This window comes from Lynx canadensis, chromosome B2, assembly GCF_007474595.2.
Source record: "Lynx canadensis isolate LIC74 chromosome B2, mLynCan4.pri.v2, whole genome shotgun sequence".
Taxonomy (NCBI): domain Eukaryota; kingdom Metazoa; phylum Chordata; class Mammalia; order Carnivora; family Felidae; genus Lynx; species Lynx canadensis.
In genome coordinates, this window is record NC_044307.1 from 37,678,556 (window position 1) to 37,704,643 (window position 26,088).

A 26,088-nucleotide genomic window follows, 5' to 3' on the forward strand; every position below is an offset into this window, starting at 1 on the left:
AAATGCTCAGTAGCTACATGTGGCATGTGGCCACCATACTGGAAAGCGCATACGTAGAACATTTCCAGAGTCACAGAAAGTCCTGTTGGTCAGCTCTGCTCTATGGGTCTCACTAACTCACAAGCCAACCTGCTTAATTTTAGATAGTCTAATTGCCAGAGAGGTCTTCTTTAGAATGAATTGGATTTTGTCTTTCTGTTTTTTCCCCTGTGATTCTGTTTCTGGCCTGTAAAATGAACCTCATCCCCTGCTTCAGCTCCTCAGATATTTAGAGAAAGTCTTTGCAGATTCGCTAAGTTGTTTCTTTTGTAGACCAAACACCTCCCACCCCTTCCACTATTCTCACTTGTCCTAGTGTCCAGGACTTTCACTGTCCTGGTCATCTCTCTCTGTAAGAGTTCCAGTTTGTCACTTTCCTCTTAAAGGTAGCTCTTAGGATCAAAACCAATAATGCAGATGTAGTCTTAGGACAGGGAAGAGTGTAGAAATATTACCTCCCTTCATCTGGACAATTTATTAATGCAGCCCAAGATTAAAAAAAAAAATGTTTATTTTTGAGAGAGACAGAAAGAGAGTGTAAGTGAGGGAGAGGCAGGGAGAGAGGGAGACACAGAATCCAAGCAGGTTCCAGGCTCCGAGCTGTCAGCACAGAGCCTGATATGGGGCTCGAACCCACAAACTGTGAGATCATGACCTGAGCTGAAGTCGGACGCTTAACCGACTGAGCCACCAAGGCACCCTGCCCCTGCCCCCAGGATTTTTTTTTAAATATCACACTGTTGGCCCAGAACAGTGCCTAAGTCTCTCTCTAGACAATTTATTATAATCCCTTTGTGTGTCTAATGCTTTCCATCTTTGCTGTCAATAGGTTGGTGAGAAGTTCCGTGCCCGTTCTTTGAAATTTCCTGGCTTGATATCAGGTTGCACCATGGACTGGTTTAGTCGCTGGCCAAAGGAGGCTTTGATTGCTGTGGCCTCCTATTTCCTTTCAGGCTACGGTATTGTCTGCTCCAGTGACACTAAAAGACAAGTTGTAGAAACCATGGGCCTCTTCCATGACATGGTTTCCGAGAGCTGTGAAAGTTATTTCCAAAGGTGAGTGACTTTTCCTGAGCGTGTTAGCTGCAAAACCAGAGTTCACTCCAAAGAGAAATTCAGTGCAGCAGCCACTAAAAGGCTCTTTATATTGATTGAGTGCAGAGTCCCAGATGCAGTTAGATTTTGTTCTTGCTTTGATTTTCTAGTGATTATGCATTGAAATAATGATAAATAAATGAGACTTAAAAATTAACTAGTGTCCGTACTTAAGTATCACTTTCTCTCCAGGCCTCAAAGTAACAGATGCTTAATGAATCACTCTATTTCATTTGCTTTTTTTTTTTTTTTTTGAAAATGACTTAACCGATGCATTACAAACTATTTAAAATTAGTTTATTATTTACATGCATTATTTATTCTGATTAAAGAAGTACACTGTTTTAAAGTTTCACTATTGCCTTATGTTAGGGGATATTTAGGTTTTGTGTTTGCATCTCTTAGCCTTTTTTCTTAAGTTTATTTATTTATTTTGAGAGCGAGAGAGCAAGAGTGAGAGCTGGGGTGGGGGGTGCAGAGAGAAAGGGAGAGAGAGAATCCCGAGCAGGCTCCATAGCCTGCAGAACCCAACACGGGGCTCGGTCCCACAAACCATGAGATCATGACCTGAGCCAAAATCAAGAGTCAGAGAGGGTCAACCATCTGAGCCACCCAGGCACCCTTGCATCTCTTAATCTTATCAATGTGTTCACACCAAATAATTTTAGTTGACTGTTTGCTAAAAATAGCAATGGTGTTCACATGTGAAAGCTGTCATCAACAGTTCAAAAATACAACTTTTTCGCCCTCCCAAAGCATGATAGTCACTGTGTACATTTGACAGATGTGAGTAAAGGTGGGCCAACGTGATCTTCAGGCTTCTGGGGGTGCTAAACCTGCCAGAAGAATTTTCCTACATAGAGAGTCTGGCTAACAGTTTCATGGATTTTCCAGGGGGTCCCTATCTCACACAAGTATGTTTATCTTGGACCCTTTTCTTTACTTAAAACTAGACCCAGGATCCCCACCCCCTTAACAAGTTCTATATAATCTCCCAGATCCTCTTGGTGAATCCATGGCTATTAATTCATACGGTTAGGAAGATTTTCCTTCCATTTAACTTGAACGCTGCCGGTTACTGTCATCTGTGGAGAGAAAGTTTACCTTTGTACAGCTCCAAAAAAAAGACTGTGTCTTTATTTTTGCAAAATTTGGTGTATTGTCCAAAATTTTCATATCCTCTCTGACTGTAGAAGTTTTTTCTGAATGTGATATTTATAAAATGCTTAAATGCTAGTCACTTATATGTCCAGTCCTTAAAATTTTTTTTAGTGTTAAAAATCTTTGGAACTCCAAAAATGAAAAAATTAATATAAAAGGTAAAATGATTTTATAGTATGTGAGGAGCTCTTCTTTGACTCAAGCTTCTCCTCTATAAAATTATTCCTTTTAGGGGCGCCTGGGTGGCGCAGTCGGTTAAGCGTCCGACTTCAGCCAGGTCACGATCTCGCGGTCCGTGAGTTCGAGCCCCGCGTCGGGCTCTGGGCTGATGGCTCAGAGCCTGGAGCCTGTTTCCGATTCTGTGTTTCCCTCTCTCTCTGCCCCTCCCCCGTTTATGCTCTGTCTCTCTCTGTCCCAAAAATAAATAAACGTTGAAAAAAAATTAAAAAAAAAAATTATTCCTTTTATTTATGTCTACTGTTAAATAGAATTACTATAGTAAAGCCATAGTGAGTTGAATATTTGAGTCAAGTGTGGCTGCCTTGATTTCAACGATGATCTGGTCAATCTGGGGAGACACTGGTTTTCACATTTGTAGGCCCACCCAGCTAGTTTTTAACAGTGAAGAAGTGTTTAGCAAATATCAGTTGAATGAAAACAGATCATAGCACAAATTCCTTTCAACCATTTACCCCTAATGTTTGTATAGAATCTTAAAGTTTACAAGGTGTATTTACAGATGCCATATATATATATATATATATATATATATATATATATATATTTCTCAGTTTTCCAGATGAAGAAACAGAAGCCCAGAGTGGGGTAAGGGTCAAGTCAAAGACCCCCTAAAGGGTCAAAACATCAGATATTTAGTGTCCTTTCCACCTCACCTCTAGGGAAGCCATTCACAATTCCTCCCCTCCTACTAGTGAATCACCCTTCAGAATTACACTGATTCCACAGTGGGAAGCGCATCTGTAGGATGCTTTATAGGAATACATCAGAATGACAGAGATGAAGATCATTGTCATGTTCTACTTTCAGATACCGCCGAAGAGCTCACGTGACTCCCAAGTCTTATCTCTCCTTTATAAATGGTTATAAAAACATTTATGCTGAAAAGGTGAAATTTATCAATGAGCAAGCTGAACGTATGAATATTGGTAAGCAGAATGGAATCTTTTAAGGACTTTTTCATAGGAATCTTATATATATAGATGCCTGTTAGCGTCATTTAACCGTTAAGAAGCTCCAGGCAGAAGAAAATCCAAACAGACGGGGCCAATTTTTTCTCTCAAACCATTTTCTCCTGGCCCTTTCAACTGGATCCACACCGTCGGGCTGGGCGTCCTCATAGTCACTGAGCCCCTGCCTGCAGGTAGAGAAACTACCAGTTCTTGGAAAGCCAGTTCTTGGAAACTGACCACAACTTCAGTTTTTGGTTTCATTACACTTTGCCTTGACTTGCATAAACTTTGCCATGTCAATGCTTCTCAGCTTTCTAACAAAGGAGAAGGAAAAACAAATCAAAACAAAAGAGAGAGTTTCCCTGAGCAATGGATGTCTGTGTCCAGGACATGTAATATAAGCGGGAAAATTATAAATTGGAGCAAGTATATGTCCAGAAAACATTTGGTCCAAACAGGCCAAAAAGAGTGTTTTTTTTCCCCCCGCTTCTCCTGCAAAAAATGTAGTGCCCTAGCATAACTAAACTCCAAGGTCTATGCAGTTATAGTGATGGAAAGAAACACTGTGCAAGAAACTGTCCTCTGTTTTTCTCATGGTTCACCTTCTTGTGGCTCTCCATAGGATACTCTACAATCAGCGGTCAGCTGGAGCTACCTGGACTGGCTCTGGAGAGATGGTTAAATTCTTAGGAACTTTATGATCTAGTCATTAAACACAGCCTTTATTCAAAACATGTAAACTCACAATTAAATAAGTTATATTTTAAGAAGGCAGTGTGCTCAAAATTTATCACATTTTAATTATTTTCACTCTGTTTTACTGCTATTCATGTTCTTGAGGTTAATTATTTTTATTCTATCAGTATGGTAGACATAAAATGGAGTGCTACTAACAGTCTCTTGGTGGCTTAAAATCAGCCATGGTGGGAATATTTACACCATGGGAATTGGAAAACATGCAAATGAGTGTTCCCCCCTCTCCCCAAGAGACCCAGATACTAAACACTTACCAACACACCACCGTCTAGAACTCAGTTGCAATGTGAGAAGTCCACTTAACCAGCTCTTTTGCTCTGTGGTACTGAGAGCCTTGGAGCCAGCTGCACAAGGTTTAGCCGCTCGTTTCATTTTCAGAGCAAAGAAAACCACAAAATGATGACTATATTAGCTGTCTCATTTGCCATTCCAGCTGCAATGTGCTTCAAAGGCAAAAAAAAAAAAAAATGATATTTACATCATTAAAAATGATGTTTGCAAAGCCAAGGACAGCACTAAATTGTCAAATAAGTTAGTTACCTGACTAAAGTAATCTTAGTATGGCATTGTGACTTTCCCTTCAGTTTAGCTGGGCGGTGTTCTTCACCCCCTGCTGAAACTCTCAGAGATTTGGTCAGTATTGTTGCTCCTAATATATGAATATTAAAAAAAATTTTTTTTAATGTTTATTCATTTTTGAAAGACAGAGACAGAGCACAAGCAGGGGTGGGACGGAGAGAGAGGGGGACACAGAATCCGAAGTAGGCTCCAGGCTCTGAGCTGTCAGCACAGAGCCCGACGCGGGGCTTGAACTCACGAACCGTGAGATCATGACCTGAGCTGAAGTCAGATGCTTAACCAACTGAGCCACCAGGCACCCCTATATGAGTATTTTTTAAAGCATTTGTCCATAAATAATTATCTTGTGTTATAATCCTGGTACAGTGCCTTGTAAATAGTAAATATTGAACAAATATTTGGGATGTCCATATTCTAAGGAAAAGTGTATGTGTGTGTATTTGCAAAGGTCTTGATAAGCTTATGGAGGCAAGTGAATCTGTTGCTAAGCTCTCTCAGGATCTTGCGGTAAAGGAGAAGGAGCTGGCAGTGGCTTCCGTAAAAGCAGATGAAGTGAGTGGCATTTACTTTATAACTAGTGATGAAGAATATTATTCCATATTTTAAAAAGCATCATTTAAAAATGTTATTAAAAATGGTTAATATATAAACCCATAGACTATTTCTTTTCTTTAAAAAAAATTTTTTTAATGTTTATGTATTTTTGAGAGACAGCCCACAAGTAGGCGAGGGGCAGAGAGAGACGGAGACACAGAATCCGAAGCAGGCTCCAGGCTCCGAGCTGTCAGCCCAGAGCCTGATGCTGGGGCTTGAACCCATGAACCATGAGATCAAGGCCTGAGCTGAAATTGGATGCTTAACCAACTGAGCCACCCAGGTGCCCCAACCTGTAGGCTATTTCTCGTGAGATAATGTTCACAAAGACCATTACATATTTTTGTTTAACTTCCACCAAGGCACACCTAAATTATTATATCCTCCACCTGACTATTCTTTCTTCTCTGGCTCTGTCTCTCTTTATATAATTTTTATAAAAATTTTTATAAATGTTTTATAAATGCATAGAAATTTGTTTATATAATTTTTATATAAATTTTTGCTTGACTATAACTTATATTTAAGTTAAGTCTTCTCTTTAAGGTCCTCTCATGCTCTAAGTTTCTAGGATGGCCCAGGTCTCATCTAAAGTTTGTGTCAAGGAGGGAAAAGCTAATAGGAATTGTTGGTGGAGTTAAAAAAAAAAAAAAGATACTCCTCTCAAGTTGATAGGGAAATATGGTTGCTGCTCCTTCATCTGTGACCCTACCAGCCTGTGACTGCTTTCAGCTTCCACTCACTGAGTTGGTTAAGAGTGGATACTTAAATCTTAACCCTAAGCCAGTTACTGAAGTAAGAGAGATAGGATAGGACAGGGTTTTAGCATAGTCCTGTCATATTGTAGGTGCTCAACAAACATGAGCTATTTTATGTTTTTTACGTGGGCATTAATATGGTTTCTGACCTTATTCCATCATCTATATTTGAATTGTGTTAATTTTCTAGAAATTACATACAGTGGAAATACCATTTTCCTGAAAGCTTAAAATGTTTATGTATATAGCCTATAGATATAAAAATATACATATATAAAAATATACATTGAGAGAGAGAGGGAGAGAGAGAGAGCGAGCAGGGGAGAGGGGCAGAGGGAGAGAGAGAATCTTAAGCAGACTTCATACCCAGTGCAGAGCTGACACAGGGTATGGACCTGTGTCCATAAAGTAACTGTGTGTCCCACGACCCTGAGATCATGACCTGAGCCAAAATGAAGAGCCACGCACTCAACTAACTGAGCCACCCCAGCGCCCCTTATTTCTATGTTTGTAAGCCTTAGGAGAAGACTGCAAGGGACCATTTAAAGGAGTTACTGTAATACACCTTAAAGCATAAATTAAAGAATATATATAAAATATATGTAGGGAATCAATTTGCTTTTATTTGTGTTTTATATTGTATCAAATAAATGTTCTTCCACTCCTCGAATCTGTAAATTTTGCTCAGGAGATACCTATTTGCCCTCATGTGTTCCCTCGATTTAACAGGTGTTAGCAGAAGTCACAGTAAGTGCTCAGGCTTCAGCCAAAGTCAAAAATGAAGTGCAGGAGGTGAAAGACAAAGCCCAAAAAATCGTGGATGAAATTGATAGTGAAAAAGTAAAAGCTGAGACCAAGCTGGAGGCAGCTAGACCGGCCCTGGAAGAAGCAGAGGCGGCCTTGAACGTGAGTGTGTGCTGTGACCCGCTCTCAGCACAAGTCCCAGCCAGAACCAGGTTTCATTCTGTGAAATTCACTGCAGGACTTCTAGAATCTGAAAACTGAATTGAATTCTTATGTGCTTTATAATCTCTGAGTCTGAAGACAAATGTTTCTGCTGGTTCAATTTTCTAAGTTCTAATTTTTTTTAAGTCTTCAGCCCCTATAACTTACTATTTTCGTTCCATAAATCAGCCTTCCATGAGATCTGAGAAATAATGGTGATTAACGGCCTAAGCAATAGCATAAGGGATTCAGATTATATAGAGAGCCTCCTCAGTTCCTCCAAAGCATCCCCTCCAGATTATATTACTTGCCCTTTAAAAATCTTCTTGTGGGAGCACCTGGGTGGCTCAGTCGGTTAAACATCTGACTTCAGCTAGGTCATGATCTCGCAGTTCATGATTGCAAGCCCCATGTTAGGCTCTGTGCTGACAGCTCAGAGTCTGGAGCCTGCTTTGGATTCTGTGTCTCCCTCTCTGACCCCCGACCCCCACCCCCCCGCTCGTGCTCTCTCTCTTTCTCAAAAATAAATAAACATTAAAAAAATTAAAACAAAATCTTCTTGTGGGTTCCAGTGGCTGTTGGGATAAGGTCCCCAGCTAGCCATCCACATCTGTGAGGCAACATGCAGTTGTCTCTTGCGACCACCACTTCTTAAATACATGACCTGGCGTAAATTTACTTTACTTTTTTGTGTCTCCATGGCGATTATAATTCCTTGAAGGATCAATTTAAACATTAAAGGTAATGAATACAGTTTGCTGGGCACATAGAAAGTACTGAGTAAATATCAGTGCTGCTGTTGGTACTGATAATCTGGCTCCTGTCTACCCCTTGAATTCTTCTGTCATTCTTTGTCTATACACGGTATGGTCCAGCCATGCAGAAACATCCGTAGGCTTCTGGAAGAATCGTGGTCTGTTTAAATGTCTCTTTCTCTGCCAGAAATGCTTTTCCTAACTTACATTGCCTAATAAGGGGCATTCTCCAGGACGAGGCTCATCCCTTCTAGAAAGTGTTCGACTCTTCTGGCTCTCCTTTGTTTTTCCTGTCACCTCTCTGCTTCTATCACGATGATAATCCTAGTTTAGGGTGATTATACTTTCTTTCTTTTCCTCCAAAGATTATGAGGACAAGGTTATTTTTCTTTCTTTCTTTCTTTTTAAATGGGAGAATGCCTGTATTTGTTGAATGAATAGATTTATGATAATCATTTAATAAAATTGTGGCAAAGATCAGGACACATTCTCGACCCCCCACTCCCTTTAAGAATCCTACAGTAACCTACAAGACAGAGAAATCACTGAACAAATGATTCTTAGGCGATTTTATTGGTCATGTTATGTTCCAATCCTTCTTGCCTTGAATATCAGGTAATATTTTAAATCCAGCTCACAGATAGAAACTTTGAAAAGTATTTTTATAAGCCATATGTTATAATAACTTCTCTTTTCTCCTTTGAATTTCTTCCCCTTGGATAGATAGGGCAGCCCTTAGAACAAAGACAAGGTTAGGTTTCTGATATTCAGAGCCTTCCTTCTCTTTTTTAATATCCACACATAGAGTATGTGCTTTGAAGATGCAAGTTATCTAAATGTTACCCATCAATGAGGCGTGTTGCTCACAGAGGTCTGGGGTGGTGGGTAATAAATGGTAGGGATATTCTACAGCAATTATTTGAGGGCAACAGGAGAAAAAAGAATAAAAACAAACGGGAATCCCAAGATAACAATGGAAGAGCCATTATGCAAAAATTTTGGGATATAAACCCTTAAAGGGATAAGGTCAGGGGATGGGGAGAACATACATTTTAAAGCTTTCTACTTTTGTTATTTAAAAGCATTAGATTCCTGTGTGATTATTAATACTGTTCAACAAAAAATACGTTGATTTCCTAATCCCAAATACAGACTATCAAACCAAATGATATTGCCACAGTCAGGAAACTTGCAAAGCCCCCGCATCTTATTATGAGAATCATGGACTGTGTTCTGCTACTATTTCAAAAGAAAATTGACCCTGTCACTATGGATCCAGAAAAACCTTGCTGCAAGCCATCCTGGGGAGAGTCATTAAAAGTAAGTAAAAATCTTTGCAAGACCAATGAGATTCATCAGGTGTCCCCAGTCCAGGACATTCAATATAGACCAGACAAGCTGGCAGGCAGTAATTGATAATTGTGTAATGAAGAGTTTATCTTAAACTGCACCCCCTAAAGTATAAGTGGGGAAAGATTTTAAAGCCAAATGCCTTCTTTTCATAAAAAGTGTCCAGAACCCGAGGCTAGCACTGGCACGGTCTTGATGTCAACCCAACTGAGTCTCTGAAAGGGAGCTTCCGTGGTTGGTGACATTCAGATGCACCCACTGGACGGGAAGCTCACATATCTTTTCTTCCTTACTCTTTTACCGTGGTAATGGGAAGACAATTTGCAGTTTACGGATTTAGGTCGACTGCTGTCAATCTTGATTTGTATGTTTAAGAGGGTGTCGGTTGTTACTTCTTTGGAAGAAACTTCAGTTTTGAAATATATACTAACTCAGGAAGAAAGCATTGATTTTCTCCCAGAACGTACAGGTTGTGCTACTATTTTTCAGTTAATGAGTGCAACAGGGTTCCTGTGGAGCCTTCAGCAGTTTCCCAAGGATACTATAAATGAAGAGACTGTTGAGTTGCTGCAGCCATATTTTAACATGGATGATTATTCTCTGGAAAATGCCAAAAAAGTCTGTGGGAATGTGGCTGGCCTGCTGTCCTGGACCCTTGCTATGGCCACATTTTATGGTGTCAACAGAGAGGTGTTGCCTCTGAAGGTAAGAGTTTCCCTCTGCCTCCTAGAAAATCAGTGTTCAGTAAAAATCAGTCATCAGTATTACTGCTATGAGAAGACAAAGCAAAGCAGCATTTTGACTAATAAAGATCTATGTCGCCATTTTGCTAAATGTTTCCTCTTTTCTTCATGTCTTCTTGTGGTTTCTCATTTTCTTTACATCTGTTATGTGTTTCTGGGCATCACAGACAAGAAATCAAAGCCAGCTTGTTAACTTAAAGCAGGAAATGAATTCAGCGCAAGTAATAATTAAGCTGTCATAAAAGAAAACTTGCCATTTCTTTAAAGTTTAAAGAGATTAGGTTTGGAGATAGAATTTGATTACTAGTTTCCAAACAAAGTTTATAGAAATTAAGGTCAACACCCAAAAATATTTGAAATTTAAAAAGAGGGGGAGGGTGGGGGGAACAAAGATCGCTCACAAAAGAAGAGAAATCAGGATGTTGCAGATTTCCCACAACCCTAAATATTAGAATGTAATGGGGAGATATATGCAGAGTATTGAGGAAATTGCTGTGGTCCAAGAATTCAATAACTGGTCAAGCTGCCCTTCATGTATAAGGGAACAAAAAGACATTCTTAAGGATGCAGTTTAAGTACTGAGTGGCAAATACACACACACACACACACACACACACACACACGCACTCCATGTATACAAGGGCAACCTGTTCTTCAGGTCAGAGGGAACAGAATGACATTCTCAAGAGTGCGAAGGATTCATAAAATACACCACCCAGATACATATTAACCTCCCACCCCACCCCCACCATAAAGCTAAAAGAGGGGAAAGTGGTTGCTCTGTGGAATGGAAAATGATGAGCAGGTGGGCAGGGTGTTGTGGGTTTTCATAGTAAGCCTTATAAAAATGGCTGCCTTTTTTTTTTTTTTTTTAGTTTATTTATTTTGAGAGAGATGGAGACAGCGAGATCAGGGGAGGGGCAGATAGAGAAGGAGAGAGAGAGAGAGAGAGAGAGAGAGAGAGAATCCCAAGCAGGCTCTGCACTGCCAGCTCAGAGCCACATGCAGGGCTCGAACTCATGAAACTGTGAGATCATGACCTGAGCTGAAATCAAGAGTTGGACGCTTAACTGACTGAGCCACCCAGGCGGCCCTGAAGATGGCTGTCTTTTAAAACTGTGCGCATAGGTAACTTTGAGAAAAATAGAAAAGAAGTTGAAAATAACTAGGTGGCTCAGGTCATGATCTCATGGTTTGTGAGTTCAATCCCTGCATCGGGCTCACTGATGTCAGCTCGGAGCCGACTTTGGATCCTCTATCCCCTTCTCTCTCTGCTCCTCCCCTGCTTGCACTTTCTCTTCCTCAAAAATAAACAAACATTTTTTTAAAAAAATAAAGTTTTAATAAAGGGAAATGATGAGAAAATGTAACAATCTACTCCAACAAAAAGATACCAAGGGATGTAGAATTTAAGAAAAAATGCACTTATAAGAACAGAATTAATTTTTACTAACAATTGTGATCTACAGTGAGACTTAATTATAATTAACGCTTTTTGTAATAAGTAAGATGTTATCAAATTACAAAAAGCAAAATGCATTCATATTTTAAGTGGATATTAACACAGGTAGTATTGCAATTTGAGATTGTGCAGAAGGCTGGTTTTATGAGTGTGTGATCTGTGCACACCGGACTCTGTGTTTAGAAGGGTTCGTGCTTGGCTTAATGGCTACTGTCACCCTCTTGAAGTTCTTAATAATTATTTAACAAGAGGCCCCACATTTTAATTTTGTACTGGGCCCTGCAAATTACGTAGCCAGTCTTTTGCAGCCATAAACTAGTAATTATATAGAGATTTTACACTTTATCATTTTTAAGGTTGAATAGCTACATTGAACTTTCTTGAATATGAACAAAGAATATGAAGTTATTTCTAGTGACCAAGAAACATTTACAAAAGTTGATCATATTCAATGCTAAAAGAAGACCTTGATTCAGTTCCCAAAAGCAGAAATTGTCAAGGCCTCATTCTCTGATTATAAACAATAAGATTACACAGTTTTCATTAAAAAAAAAAAAAAAAAAAGGGGCGCCTGGGTGGCGCAGTCGGTTAAGCGTCCGACTTCAGCCAGGTCACGATCTCGCAGTCCGTGAGTTCGAGCCCCGCGTCGGGCTCTGGGCTGATGGCTCAGAGCCTGGAGCCTGTTTCCGATTCTGTGTCTCCCTCTCTCTCTGCCCCTCCCCCGTTCATGCTCTGTCTCTCTCTGTCCCAAAAATAAATAAACGTTGGAAAAAAAAAATTAAAAAAAAAAAAAAATCCAGCCACTTCTTTTTAGAAAATGATGACAAAAAGCTAGTTACCAAAGCTTTTGTTATGTGGCCCAATGGCACTTTCTTAGCTCTTAAATTAATTAAAGAAACTAAACACTCCAGAACATACTTGCTTATAAATATACATACACACAAAACTTAAGGAAAGTGGAATAGAACCAAAAAAAAAAAAAACAAAAAACATTAAAAGTTAGAGAAAAGTAGGGGCGCCTGGGTGGCTCAGTTGGTTAAGCGTCCGACTTCAGCTCAGGTCATGATCTCATGTTGGGATCTGTGCTGACAGCTCAGAGCCTGGAGCCTGCTTTGGCTTCTGTGTCTCCCTCTCTCTCTGCCCCTCCCCAGCTCACACTCTGTCTCTCTCTCTCCTTCAAAAATAAATAAACATTAAAAAATAGAGAACAGTAGCAGAATTAAATAATTGGTGCTTTGCAGAAACAAAATATAAGATACATGTTGTTGGAAAATATAATCCAGAAGAAAATACATATACTCACAGATGCATAGATTTAAATAATTTTAAACAGTTATATGTAAATACATGAGAAACTTTCAATTTAATAATATTAATAGTAATTAAATTAATATTTCCTGTGAAAAAGGGCTAAATTTAGATAAATTAAACGTTGGGAAAGAAAATGAGAATGTTATCAAAAAGCTTCTACCTCAGAAGGCTTTAGGGCTATATTATTTTATTGATTCTTTTTTTTTTTTTTTAATTTTTTTTTTTCAACGTTTATTTATTTTTGGGACAGAGAGAGACAGAGCATGAACGGGGGAGGGGCAGAGAGAGAGGGAGACACAGAATCGGAAACAGGCTCCAGGCTCCGAGCCATCAGCCCAGACCCTGACGCGGGGCTCAAACTCACGGACCGCGAGATCGTGACCTGGCTGAAGTCGGACGCTTAACCGACTGCGCCACCCAGGCGCCCCTTTATTGATTCTTTTAAAGTTCTAAGAAACATATAATTCTCACTCGGTGCTGTAGGATGTAGAAAAAGATGAAACTCTACCATTACAGTAATTTCATTTCAAAATGTCTTTACGAAAGGAACAACCCAAAATGCTCACATGCCCAATAACATTATTTATAATAATTTAAAATGGTGGGAGGGGATGTCAAAAATAGGGCAAAGGTTAAATAAATTATGATACATCAAAATAGTGTGATTTTATGCAGCCATATTGCTAATGTCTATGAAAAAGTGTTTAAGGACATGTTTAAGGAGAAATGATTACACCATATTGAGTGACAAAGAAAAAAACTAGAAAATGCCAGTTATCACCTTTTTAACACAATACTCACAGACTATCTCTGGGTAAAATCATGGGTAATTTCTATTCTCCTTTTTTTTTTTTTTTTTAACGTTTATTTATTTTTGGGACAGAGAGAGACAGAGCATGAACGGGGGAGGGGCAGAGAGAGAGAGGGAGACACAGAATCGGAAACAGGCTCCAGGCTCTGAGCCATCAGCCCAGAGCCCGACGCGGGGCTCGAACCCACGGACCACGAGATCGTGACCTGGCTGAAGTCGGACGCTCAACCGACTGCGCCACCCAGGCGCCCCTCTTTTCTCCTTTCTATACATTGCTGCATTTTTCATGTTTTCTGTATCAAACATGAACAATTAGAAGAAAAAATAGAACTTTAGTGAAATATCTCCAACACTCCAGCTGAACACACAGAAACAGATGACCTCAACATACCATCTTGGGCAAAAATTGTGTAATTCATGTTATTATTTACCAATTAAAACCATAAACAGAGGCGCCTGGGTGGCTCAGTTGGTTAGGCGTCGACTTTGGCTCAAGTCATGATCTCGGATCATGAGTTCGAGCCCCGCATCAGGCTCTCTGCTGTCAGCACAGAGCCCGCTTTCAGTTCCTGTGTTCCTCTCTGTCTCTGTCCCTCCCCCGCTCATGTGCACTTTCTTTGTCTCTCAAAAATAAATTAAATTAAAAAAATCGTAAAGAAACAAAACAAAAAAAAAAAAACACAAATATTGGGCAGACCTAATACAAGTCCATACAATTACCTCTTCTTCCTTGTAAGGCTAACCTGGCCAAGCAGGAAGGCCGCCTAGCAGTCGCCAATGCTGAGCTGGGGAAGGCACAGGAACTGCTGGATGAGAAACAAGCCGAGCTGGATAAAGTACAAGCAAAATTTGATGCAGCGATGAATGAGAAAATGGTGAGATTAAGTATACAAAATTATGGAAACAAAGTATCAAAATTTTACACAAGTATGTGTTGTATTTGTAAATGAGGCACATGTTTATGACCAAAAAAAAAGTATTTACCTGACTGCCCTTCACTGGCTATGGCTACCTGTTTTGATTTTGACACTTTAAAGTTTTTTTTGTGTTTTTAATCATCATTTTCGGTAAGAGTAAGCTGCGATGTCATACCCTAAGGGGACTGATTTGGAGGTTAGAAAATTGGGTTTGAGATTCGGTGCAGAAACTTATTCACTACGCAGCTGGAGGCAACTGATGGAGCTTTATCTGTCAGATGGGGACCCTAACGACCTCATGGGACAGGGGCCCCAGGAAAAAGAAAGCCCTGATCTGCACTGTTTGCTGATTTCTGTGGCATAGATACTCCCACCACTGCCAGTTTTAAGCTACTGATGTGCTGACAGTGAACACATGTTTGGAAACAGGTGCACAGCAGCACACTCTCATATACTGTACTGTTACATGTTTAGCACTGTTACATACTGAGCCCTACTACATACCACCATGCAGGTGCAGTGCTGACTTGACCTGAAGCACATAGATAAGGCAAAAATGTAGCAAATAATAAGGAGGTGATGGGTTTTTATTACTTGTTACCTTTGCTTTTAATATAGCTTAATTGTAAGCTTATATATATTTTTTCTTTTTTAAAATTTAATTTCAAGTTGGTTAACATACAGTGTGGTTTTGGTTTCAGTAGAACCCAGTGATTCATCTGTTACATATGACACCCAGTGCTCATCCCAACAAGTGCCTTCCTTAATGTGCGTCATCCATTTAACCCATTCCCCCCCCCCACCTCCCCTCCAGCAACCCTCAGTTTTGTTCTCTGTATTTAAGAGTCTTTTTCGGTTTGTCTCTCTCTCTGTTTTTATCTTATTTTTTCCTTCCCTTCCCCTATGTTCATCTGTTTCTCAAATGCCACATATAAATGAAATCATACGATGTGTTCAACACCATCCAAGTTTTCTGGAAATGTCATAATTGGCTCTTCTGAGTTGATAAAAGCTGGCTGCAGCACATCACTGTTGTGTAGAGTTTTTCTGAGGAAAAGTAAAAACACTTTGTAAACTTCCAAGAACTCAGAATTATCAAATCCAAGACTTAAAATGGTGTATTGTATTGATCTGATTGTGTTTTGAAATCACTGAATAGAAATACTGTATTAATTTATGTGATTCGGAGTCTCTCTTACAAAATCGCTTTCCTTGAAATTTCGCAAGATAAAATAACTATATGATGAAGTAATTACCAGAATTTAACATGTAAAGCTTCACTCATATTGCTTTTTCAGATTATATTTATTTTGCAAATTAGGAAATTCCCTCATATGTGTTTATGTGTGAATACAGTGAATGTTTGATTAAGCACTTAAGGAAGTTCTTTGAGACACTCTCCCTTTCTGAATCCAGGATTTGCTAAATGATGCAGATATGTGCCGGAAAAAGATGCAGGCAGCTTCCACTCTCATCGATGGGCTGAGTGGAGAAAAGGTCCGATGGACCCAGCAAAGCAAAGAGTTCAAAGCCCAGATTAACAGGTATAAACTTTGGCCTTTGCTATAATTGCTTTCCTTCTTTTTTTTTTTTTTTCCCAACGTTTATTTATTTTTGGGACAGAGAGAGACAGAGCATGAACGGGGGAGGGGCAGAGAGAGAGGGAGACACAGAATCGGAAACAGGCTCCAGGCTCCGAGCCATCAGCCCAGAGCCTGATGCGGGGCTCGAACTCACGCACTGCGAGATCGTGACCTGGCTGAAGTCGGACGCTTAACCGACTGCGCCACCCAGGCGCCCCGAATTGCTTTCCTTCTTAATCATCACTCCAAACACCACCTCTTTGTGACATTAGAGAAAATATATCTCCCCAGTGAAATGCTTCACTCCCTCATCTCCCTACCAACCATTTCTGAATCTCACAGCTTAAGTCACGCACTGTCAGTAAAACAAAGAGGGATGAAACGTTTGTGAAACACGTTTAATCTCAATTTTGGTTCAGCAGTGTGGGGTTTTAGTACAAGAGTTCTTCTGATACTGTTTGGCTTTTCCAGAACCATCTACATATGTTGTCCAGTTCTATACTCTTAATCTCAGTGACTTTTTTTTTCTTTTTTTTTTTTTTTTAATTTTTTTTTTCAACGTTTATTTATTTTTGGGACAGCGAGAGACAGAGCATGAACGGGGGAGGGGCAGAGAGAGAGGGAGACACAGAATCGGAAACAGGCTCCAGGCTCTGAGCCATCAGCCCAGAGCCCGACGCGGGGCTCGAACTCACGGACCGCGAGATCGTGACCTGGCTGAAGTCAGACGCTTAACCGACTGCGCCACCCAGGCGCCCCTAATCTCAGTGACTTTGAACGTGTGGATCAGTGGTTTGCTCTAAATACAAGGCAGACTCGGGGCGCCTGGGTGGCGCAGTCGGTTAAGCGTCCGACTTCAGCCAGGTCACGATCTCGCGGTCCGTGAGTTCGAGCCCCGCGTCGGGCTCTGGGCTGATGGCTCAGAGCCTGGAGCCTGTTTCCGATTCTGTGTCTCCCTCTCTCTCTGCCCCTCCCCCGTTCATGCTCTGTCTCTCGCTGTCCTAAAAATAAATAAACGTTTAAAAAAAAAAAAAATTAAATACAAGGCAGACTTGTGCTCGTGTCTGCTGGTGTCCTCAGAAAAGTGGAAGAGAGGGGAATGAGAGAGGAGTAGAGAATGGCAAGAAGTGGGAGGAACAGAGGGGGAACAGGACAGGGAGAAGAAAATAATTTTATTAAGACTGAATCTGAACAGGACCAAGGCATGGGAAAAGGATGCTTTTTTTTCCCTCGGCATCAGGGCTCTGGACCTGCAGGCTTCAAGGAAGCAGTTTCTCTCTTGGTCCTTGGTCTACACCAAATGTGGCCCCTCCTACCCGCATTTGGGTTTGGGGGCTCCCTCTTGCATGGTCTCTCCATGTCTGGTTTCGAAGTGTTAAGCAGGAAGCAGAGAAGGATTTTGCCTGTAACATGGACTAGTACGTGGCCTTTCATGCCCCTTAATGGGAGAGCTCGCATGTGTCAGGTACTCACTTTGTCTCGTTTCCTAACAGACTTGTAGGTGACATTCTTCTGTGCACTGGATTCCTTTCCTACCTTGGTCCTTTCAATCAGATATTTAGGAACTATTTGCTTAAAGATCAGTGGGAGATAGAGCTGAGAGCTCGGAAGATTCCTTTCACCGAAAACCTGAATCTTATTTCAATGTTGGTGGATCCGCCAACCGTAAGTGTCACTTTCCTTATAGTACTATTTGATTTTCAGTCTTATTTAGTAAGAAATCAAGGTACACCTAAGTTTTTCCCTTTTTTTTTTTTTCATTTAATTGAAAAGATTGTTTTGAAAATGCTTAAGAGTTACTGAAAAAAACAACCACCTTTTTTTTTGGTATAAAAGTTCCTTTCTGTTTAAGAAATCTTGCTTTTAGGGGCGCCTGGGTGGCGCAGTCGGTTAAGCGTCCGACTTCAGCCAGGTCACGATCTCGCGGTCCGGGAGTTCGAGCCCCGCGTCAGGCTCTGGGCTGATGGCTCAGAGCCTGGAGCCTGTTTCCGATTCTGTGTCTCCCTCTCTCTCTGCCCCTCCCCCGTTCATGCTCTGTCTCTCTCTGTCCCAAATAAACAAATAAACGTTGAAAAAAAAAAAAAGAAATCTTGCTTTTAAAATATTTTCAATTGCACTCCTGTGAACTAAAAGATCATTTGTGGAGGCGCCTGGCTGTCTCAGTCAGTGGAAGACCTCTTGAGCTCAGGGTCTTGAGTTCGAACCCCACATTGGGGGTAGATTGCATAAAAAAATAAAATCTTCCAAAAAAAAAAAAAAGATCCTTCATGAATTATAAGCTTGGTAATATTGAGTTCTTCTTATAACTTTCCATTATTTACACCACTCCTCTTAAGTCACACTCTCTTTCAAACATTTTAGGTGATTATAGGCATTAGCTAGGCCGTAAGTACTGGTATTAACCTTCTTCCGATGATTAACCATCTTTTCATAGTGTCCAACAGCATAGCACAACAGCCCTTTGTGGTATCACTGAGTGATGGCACATCCCGCTGCACTAGCCTTCCTTGCTGGGAATTCGATGCCACTGTCAATTTTAAGTCTATCTTGCAGAGCTCCTATGGCATTAAGTGCTTTCCAGCCAATTTGTATTCATGAGCTGCTTTCTGATCTGTAAATATGTTCCCCAGTGGCTGTTTCCTGAGGGAAGTCATGCTATTAGTTTCATGTTATCTGCATTTAAAAGTTAAAAAAATTAATCTTTTCCAATTCAAACAATGTTCAACTGGTTGTTACAGGGACTAGATAATGTACTAAAGGTGCAACGGACACTGATGAGGCAAAGCAGGCCAGGATATTAATTATGACCTTTGGGGGCTGTTAGGATAATTTAATGAAGGTGGAAGCTGGTTGCTTCTTTGGATCCCAGGTGATCTTACTGACGGCATGGAGGCAGGCTGGCAATTCCCTTGTAATTCGGAAAGGAAATATATTTTTTTTAAGTTTGTTTGTTAATTAATTAACTAATTAATTTAAAAGTAATCTCTACCCCCAACGTGGGGCTCAAACTCATGACCCCGAGATCAAGAGTCACACACTCTTCTGACTGAGCCAGCCAAGCACCCCAGGAAATATATATATATATACATGTATATATATATATATATTTTAAATGTTTATGCATTTATTTATTTGAGAGAGAGCAAGTGGGGAAGGGCAGAGAAGGAGAGAGAATCCCAAGCAGGCTCCGCACTGTCAGCTCAGAGCCTGACACAGGGCTCAATCTCATGAATGGCGAGATCATGACCTGAGCCGAAATCAAGAGTCCCATGCTTAATCAAATGAGCCACCCAAGTGCCCCGGAAATATATATATTTAGATCACTGATGAGCACCTGCGAATATAATACCTTATCTGTCATAAATTCTCTGCCTCCAGCTATACAAATCCTGCCCCCCATGTAAACAAAGCCAAAGGGCAGGAAGGGGAGTTTTCTGAGGTTTAACCCCTGGTGCTTATCTTTCCTGACATGTCAATATTTCATCATCTCCACCAACTCCACCATCCACCTAGTCTTACTGTATTTTGAGCCCCTATGTTCTCTGCATGTTGAACAACAATGCTTCAAAAATTCATAGATTTTGTAATATTTCCTCATAAGTTTGAAGATATATCACATAAAGGACTAAACCCTGGTCTTGGGTTATTAGAGAAGGATTTGTTAGGTTATAAATTTATTTTTTTAGGTGAATGTTATTTGGTTCATATTTACAAGTTTGAGTTTTTTTCTAGGTACCCATTGCATGGTCTCAATGGAAAAAAAATATATTCTAATATTAAATTATTTTAATATTGTGGCACTCTTAATTAATAATGAAAGCATTCTTGTTCTCCTCTGACTGGCCATATCCATTTCTTGTTATTTAGATTGGGGAGTGGGGGCTGCAGGGATTACCAGGAGATGACCTCTCCATTCAGAATGGCATCATTGTGACAAAGGCCACCAGATACCCACTCCTCATTGACCCACAAACTCAAGGCAAAACTTGGATTAAATCAAAGGAAAGAGAAAATGACTTGCAGGTATGTGCTGCTTGGTGTATGGGAAAGCAATCTTAAAATCATGAAATTTCCCCTGAAATTTCAGCTGAATCTGTCAGTCATAAAGTTGTCATCTCTGTGACAACTGCTTGTTAATTTACACCCTTGAGTTTTATAACAGTGGTTTAGGGCAAGAGCTTGGATTATTTTTCCTTTTGGTTTCTCTCATGATGTTCTCTTCTCTCTGTCCCTTTCCTGGTTCTGTTGCCTTCGTCTGTGTTGGATATGGCTTTTATTCGGGGCTTTGGGCTTGGGCTTACAGGGAAGCAGTAAAAATAGAACTCCTGGCTCCTCGGTGTAAGGCTATTTGCACCAACCTAGCTCAGGCACTTGGTTCTCCACACCATCCTAGAGTCCAGTTTTGGACTTGGGGTCTAATAAGGTGTTAATTATAAGGTAGAGGTAAACAAGGGCAGGATTCCAGCATCTCAGATTTACTGTCAATATTTTGATTTAACTACCAATATAGACTATTCACCGTTTCCCAGACAGTGTACCCAGGGTTCGGAGTCTCCTGGCTCCATATTTTTGCTTAAACTATTCTACTAACCAGGGTGTCTTTCTTCACCCTGTTTCCCACTTCACTTATATCCCAGATAAATATCTTGAATGTTCTTCAAAGCCCACACCTCCAACACGGCCTTCATCAAGACTTCCCTGTGTCCCCAGTTTAATATAGCCTGTCCTAAATGCTCACAATGTCTTGTTTGGATTTCCAACATGAACTTAGAGTCTGTCTTCAATTCCTGTTCGTTGCCCATTTGTCTTTTATCTTTACCATATCCTAAACTTCTTGCCGGCAAGGTTTATGGTTTTATGCCATCTTTATATTTTCTGTGCTGCTCTTTCAATAGGGTGGGGATTCTGGTATTTATTGAACTTAAGTGGATTAATCAAAGTATAACGTCATTACAAGGAAAAAAAACACAGAAAAATCATGTGATCATCTTGATAAATGCAGAAAAAGCACATGGTAAAATTCAACACCCATTTGTGATAAAACTTCCAAGAAACTAAGAATAAGAGGAATCTTCCCTTAATCACAGAAAGAGCATCTACCAAAAGCCTACAACAAACATCATTTAATGGTAAAATATTGAAAGATTTCCTTCTGAGATGAGGGCTTCATTGACACCTGGATGCTGCCTGGTACTCAGGAACACCTCTAAGATACTCCCATCTTACAGATACTCCGGAACACAATGCATCAGTCTGTTTACTTACAAACCCCAGAGAAATCCCAGACAGGGTCAGAGAGTATAAACGGAAGAGGAGTGTTAAGGGAAATGAAGCCAGTGGGAATGTAGCTTCAGAGGAGCTGTCTTCACAGAAGGAATGCATGGGTGGAGTAAACAGGAGCGTTCCTACCCCTGAACTTTATTTCCTGGATCCATGCAGCTAGAATGTGTCCCTGTTCCATTCCTCTTGCCTCTTCTGACTGTCCATCTCCCTACTCATCCTGTTCTTAATGTTCCTGATCATAGCTTTGTCTGTCCATTTTGGCATTAAGCTCCTTGATAGCCTTCGATAATGTCCTTTCTGCTGTTACCCAGTCCCAGGAATCTTCTCGAGGAAGTAATAGAAATATGCCACAGATACTTAATGTATTTTTAAAGACATTGACTGCTGGAATGTAAGATTGAACTATATTCTCCTTACTCAGGAGACATTATTTTTAAAATATGTGGATAAACACATGCGCGAACACACATAAATGAAGACAGAATAAAACAAAAATAGTATTTTATTTGGGAAGGAAAACAATGAAAAATGAAATACTTTATAAATGAAAAACAAAACATGTATTGTATGCCTAGGACTACATTCTACCTTGGCAGCTTTGCCAAGATCACCTTCAACACCATCCCCAGAACCTTCAACTCTGGCTTCCAGAAAGAGAAGGTATTCATCAAGTTTCCCTATAAAGAATTCACTGACCACCTTGTAAAGACCCAATACCAGAGTATCTTTGCAGGTGATCCAGGCTCTGTTGGTAGCTACCACTTAGGGTTACTGCACAAGAAAATAAAGTTAATTAAATATGAAATTATGACTCCAAGCCATTATTTCAAATTTATAAAAGGCATTGAAGTTGGCTAAAAGTTATCTTAAATAAATTGATAATTTGAAAATTATTATTTCTTTTTTAAAAAAAATTTAATGTTTATTTATTTTGAGGGAGAGAGAGACAGAGTGCGAGCAGGGGAGGGGCAGAGAGAGAGGGAGATATAGAATCTGAAGAAGGGTCCAGGCTCCAACTGTCAGCACAGAGCCTGATGTGGGGCTTAAACTCACAAAATGCGAGATCATGACCTGAGCCAAAGTTGGACGCTTAACTGACTGAGCCACCCGTGCACCCCAATTTCTTGGTGTATTAGGGTTCTCCAGAGAAACCGAATACATAGGATATCTATATGTAAATGCAGATATATAGAAAAAGATTTATTATGAGATATTGGCTCATGGGATTAGGGAGGCCGAGACGTTCCACAGTCTGTTGTCTACAACCTAGAGGTCCAAGAAAGCTGGTCATGTAGTTCTAGTCCAAACTCTGAAGGTCTGGGATCCAGGGGAGTAAGTAATAGGAGTCCCAATCCAAGTCCGAAGGCCCAAGAGCTGGTCGCTGATGTCCAAAGGCAGGAGAAGATGAATGTCTTAGCTCAAGCAGAGAGCAAATTTGCTCTTCCTCCACCTTTGGGCTCTATTCAGGCCCTCAATGGAGTGGGTGATGTCCACCCAAGTAGGTGAGAATGATTTTCTTTACTCGGTCTGCCTATTCCAAGACCAATCTCTTCTGGAAACACTCTCACAGACACAGCCTGAAATAATATTTGTCAGGTACCTGGACAGCCCCTACCTCATTCAGATTGACACATGATATGAACCATCACACTTAGGAAGGAAATCACAAAAACAGAGTTTACTCCTTAGGAAATAGAGCAGGACAATTATATTTCGTCTCATTGGGACCTTGTTTCATCTTGTTTAAAAAGCTGGTTAAAGCTCTTTGTTTAGATTCATTTACCTTGTCAGCTCATAATGAGGTCTTTCACAGCTCATCATTTGTGTAAGTAAAGCTATCCACCCAGGGAAACAAATTCCTTCATGTGCAGGATTTTTTTCTCTTTTAGTCATTTCCTTCTTATCCAAAACAGGACAAGGGTAGGCTTATTTAATTTTTCAATTCCATATCTCTTTTTCATAGCAAGTGAGAGATAATATTTAAAACAATTTTTTAGGGGCGCCTGGGTGGCGCAGTCGGTTAAGCGTCCGACTTCAGCCAGGTCACGATCTCGCGGTCCGTGAGTTCGAGCCCCGCGTCAGGCTCTGGGCTGATGGCTCAGAGCCTGGAGCCTGTTTCCGATTCTGTGTTTCTCTCTCTCTCTGCCCCTCCCCCATTCATGCTCTGTCTCTCTCTGTCCCAAAAAATAAATAAACGTTGAAAAAAAAAATAAAACAATTTTTTAATGTTTATTGATTTTTGAGAGAGAGAGAGAGAGAGCACATGAGCAGGGGAGGGGCAGAGAGAGAGGGAGACACAGAATCTGAAGCAGGCTCCAGGCTCTGAGCTGTCAGCACAGAGCCCAGTACGGGACTCAAACTCATGAACTGTGAGATCATGACCTGAGCCAAAGTTGGACACTTAACCGACTGAGCCACCCAGGCACCCCGAGAGATAATATTTTTTAATTCCACTCTCTTCATGACCTGCTGTCCCAGCGGATCTTCCTTGTATCTTAGGATCAGCACTCACAGTGGCGTAGAGGCAATAGCTGAATCCAGTGGGTAGAGAATAAGGAGATGGAGATTTAAGGACTGAACCTTGTGGAATCCTCACTTTTAGTCAGGGGGGATCAAAGAAGTTAAGAGTTCAAAGCCGCTTAGCTAATGCGAAGATCAACCAGCCCAGTGTGTCTATTTTAACTAATCAACAAACACTGAATTAGAAATGGGGCCCCACCAGGCATTCAGAATTCTAATTTTTTACAAATGTAATGTAAAAAGTGAACACACAGTCTTTTAAGTTGATCTTATGGAAAGTATCTATCATATTCTTCCATTGAGCCAGAGACAGAGACAGAATACATGGATGGACCCTTGGTTTGACTCAGTATATAATTTCTGATGCTCTTATGCTTATTTTTTTAGTTACTTGATCATCTTGTGAGTGGTCCTGAGGAGATAAATGAATAGCACAAATGTGCAAGTTACTTTGCTTTCTCTTAGTTACATTGTAACTATGTAAGCATGACAGGTTTAATCCTTGATTACTTCTCTTCCATCTGTAGGAGCAGAGCTGTGACATTCCCTTTAAGGAATGCCACCTGACTCCTGTTTTGATCAGAGAGATTCAGTTGCACATCCAGAGCTTCCAGAAAGTCATGGCCTACCAAGTTTTGAAAATTAAATGTTCTTACTTTTATTTTTCCTAAGTAAGGCTTCCTATATAGCCCTTAAAATTCTTAGTCACTTGTCCAGCAAATCTCTTTGTTTCCAGTAGGAATAAGCACATTCTTTGTAACATTTATGTAGTAATGAACTCTATTTCTAGGTAACATCTCTGAACCATAAATATTTCCGCACACACTTGGAAGACAGCCTTTCCTTGGGCCGACCCCTTCTCATTGAGGATATTCGTGAGGAGCTGGATCCAGCCTTGGATAATGTATTAGAAAAGAATTTCATTAAATCAGGCACCACATTCAAGGTGAGCTTCAGGGAAAGAAAAAAAAAAAAAAAGAAGAAGAAGAAGAAAAGAACAATGGTGACATCTACTTATCTTTTTGAGTATAGCAGCGAAGGCACTTTCCTTGAGGTGGTAGTATTGGATACACTGGAAAAAATTATTTCCAAAATCATATTTAGTGTTTCCCTTATTTTTTAACAATATATGAAAAACACAGGGAAGGGCAATATCTTGGTTAGAGTAGCCATTTAGCTGACACTAAATAACATATTAAGGACAGACATTGTCTGGTTATAATAATATATTAGTGTTACACACACACACACACACACACACACACTATATATATATATATAGTGCATATATATGTGTGTGTATATATGTGTATGTATATGTGTGTATATATATGTGTGTGTGTATACATATATATATATATATATGTTTGTATGTTAGCAGCTCTGAGAAAATTGGATTTATAAGCCATATTCTCATCTATACAATAAAACCTCTGTGTTCTCACTGGAGAAAATGGCATTTTAATACAGTCTATGAACACTTCTTTGTTCATTTCTCTCTTTATTAACTTTCAGTTTAAACTCACAGACTTTGCTAGAAGCTATGGATTGCTGTTTCCCATCGTTGGTGACATGAATCATTTTCAGAAGTGTTTCTTTTTTAATTGTGGCATTCTCTACCTTTAGGCTTCTTTGGTTTTATTTCTTTTTTTTTAAACATTTAATTTTTTTTAACGTTTTATTTATTTTTGAGACAGGGAGAGACAGAGCATGAATGGGGCGGGTGGGTGGTCAGAGAGAGAGAGAGACACAGGATATGAAACAGGCTCCAGGCTCTGAGCTGTCAGCACAGAGCCCGACGTGGGGCTTTAACTCAGGGACCGAGAGATCATGACCTGAGCTGAAGTCGGCCACTTAACCGACTGAGCCACCCAGGCGCCCCTCTTTGGTTTTATTTCTTGATGAATGACAACATTTCTGATTGAGATTTTTCACTTTGGACAACTTAATTTCATGAATATCAGTGAATAAGTAAAGAATGCAGATTTTCTCATTAAACAAAATTTTATTTAGGAAAATATTTTTCATAATGTGAATTCTTTTATATGCCTTATTTAACAGGCCAAAGGAGGGTGTAGGATTTTTATTCCTGAAGGTCTTCCTGAAGGTCTTTCAAAAGAACATATCCTTATCTGTTGTGTGAAGGCATGGGGCTTGAAACTGTGGGAGTGCCTTATTGATGTGATTTCCAACCACAGGTAGAATCAAGATTAATTAAAAATTTAAGTCCTTTACA

The 26,088-nt window shown here is 40.1% G+C and overlaps 1 protein-coding gene across 1 annotated transcript in view; it reads left to right on the plus strand.

Annotated features, from left to right (window-relative positions):
• DNAH8 (dynein axonemal heavy chain 8) overlaps positions 1 to 26,088 on the plus strand; it is a 310,125-nt gene that overhangs the window by 186,254 nt on the left and 97,783 nt on the right. The window contains 11 exon segments of the mRNA XM_030314553.1: positions 869 to 1,095; positions 3,343 to 3,461; positions 5,269 to 5,372; positions 6,902 to 7,078; positions 9,025 to 9,192; positions 9,712 to 9,927; positions 14,287 to 14,424; positions 15,883 to 16,010; positions 17,543 to 17,714; positions 19,917 to 20,072; positions 24,643 to 24,798. Of these exon segments, the coding sequence (XP_030170413.1) occupies positions 869 to 1,095; positions 3,343 to 3,461; positions 5,269 to 5,372; positions 6,902 to 7,078; positions 9,025 to 9,192; positions 9,712 to 9,927; positions 14,287 to 14,424; positions 15,883 to 16,010; positions 17,543 to 17,714; positions 19,917 to 20,072; positions 24,643 to 24,798 (1,761 nt within the window).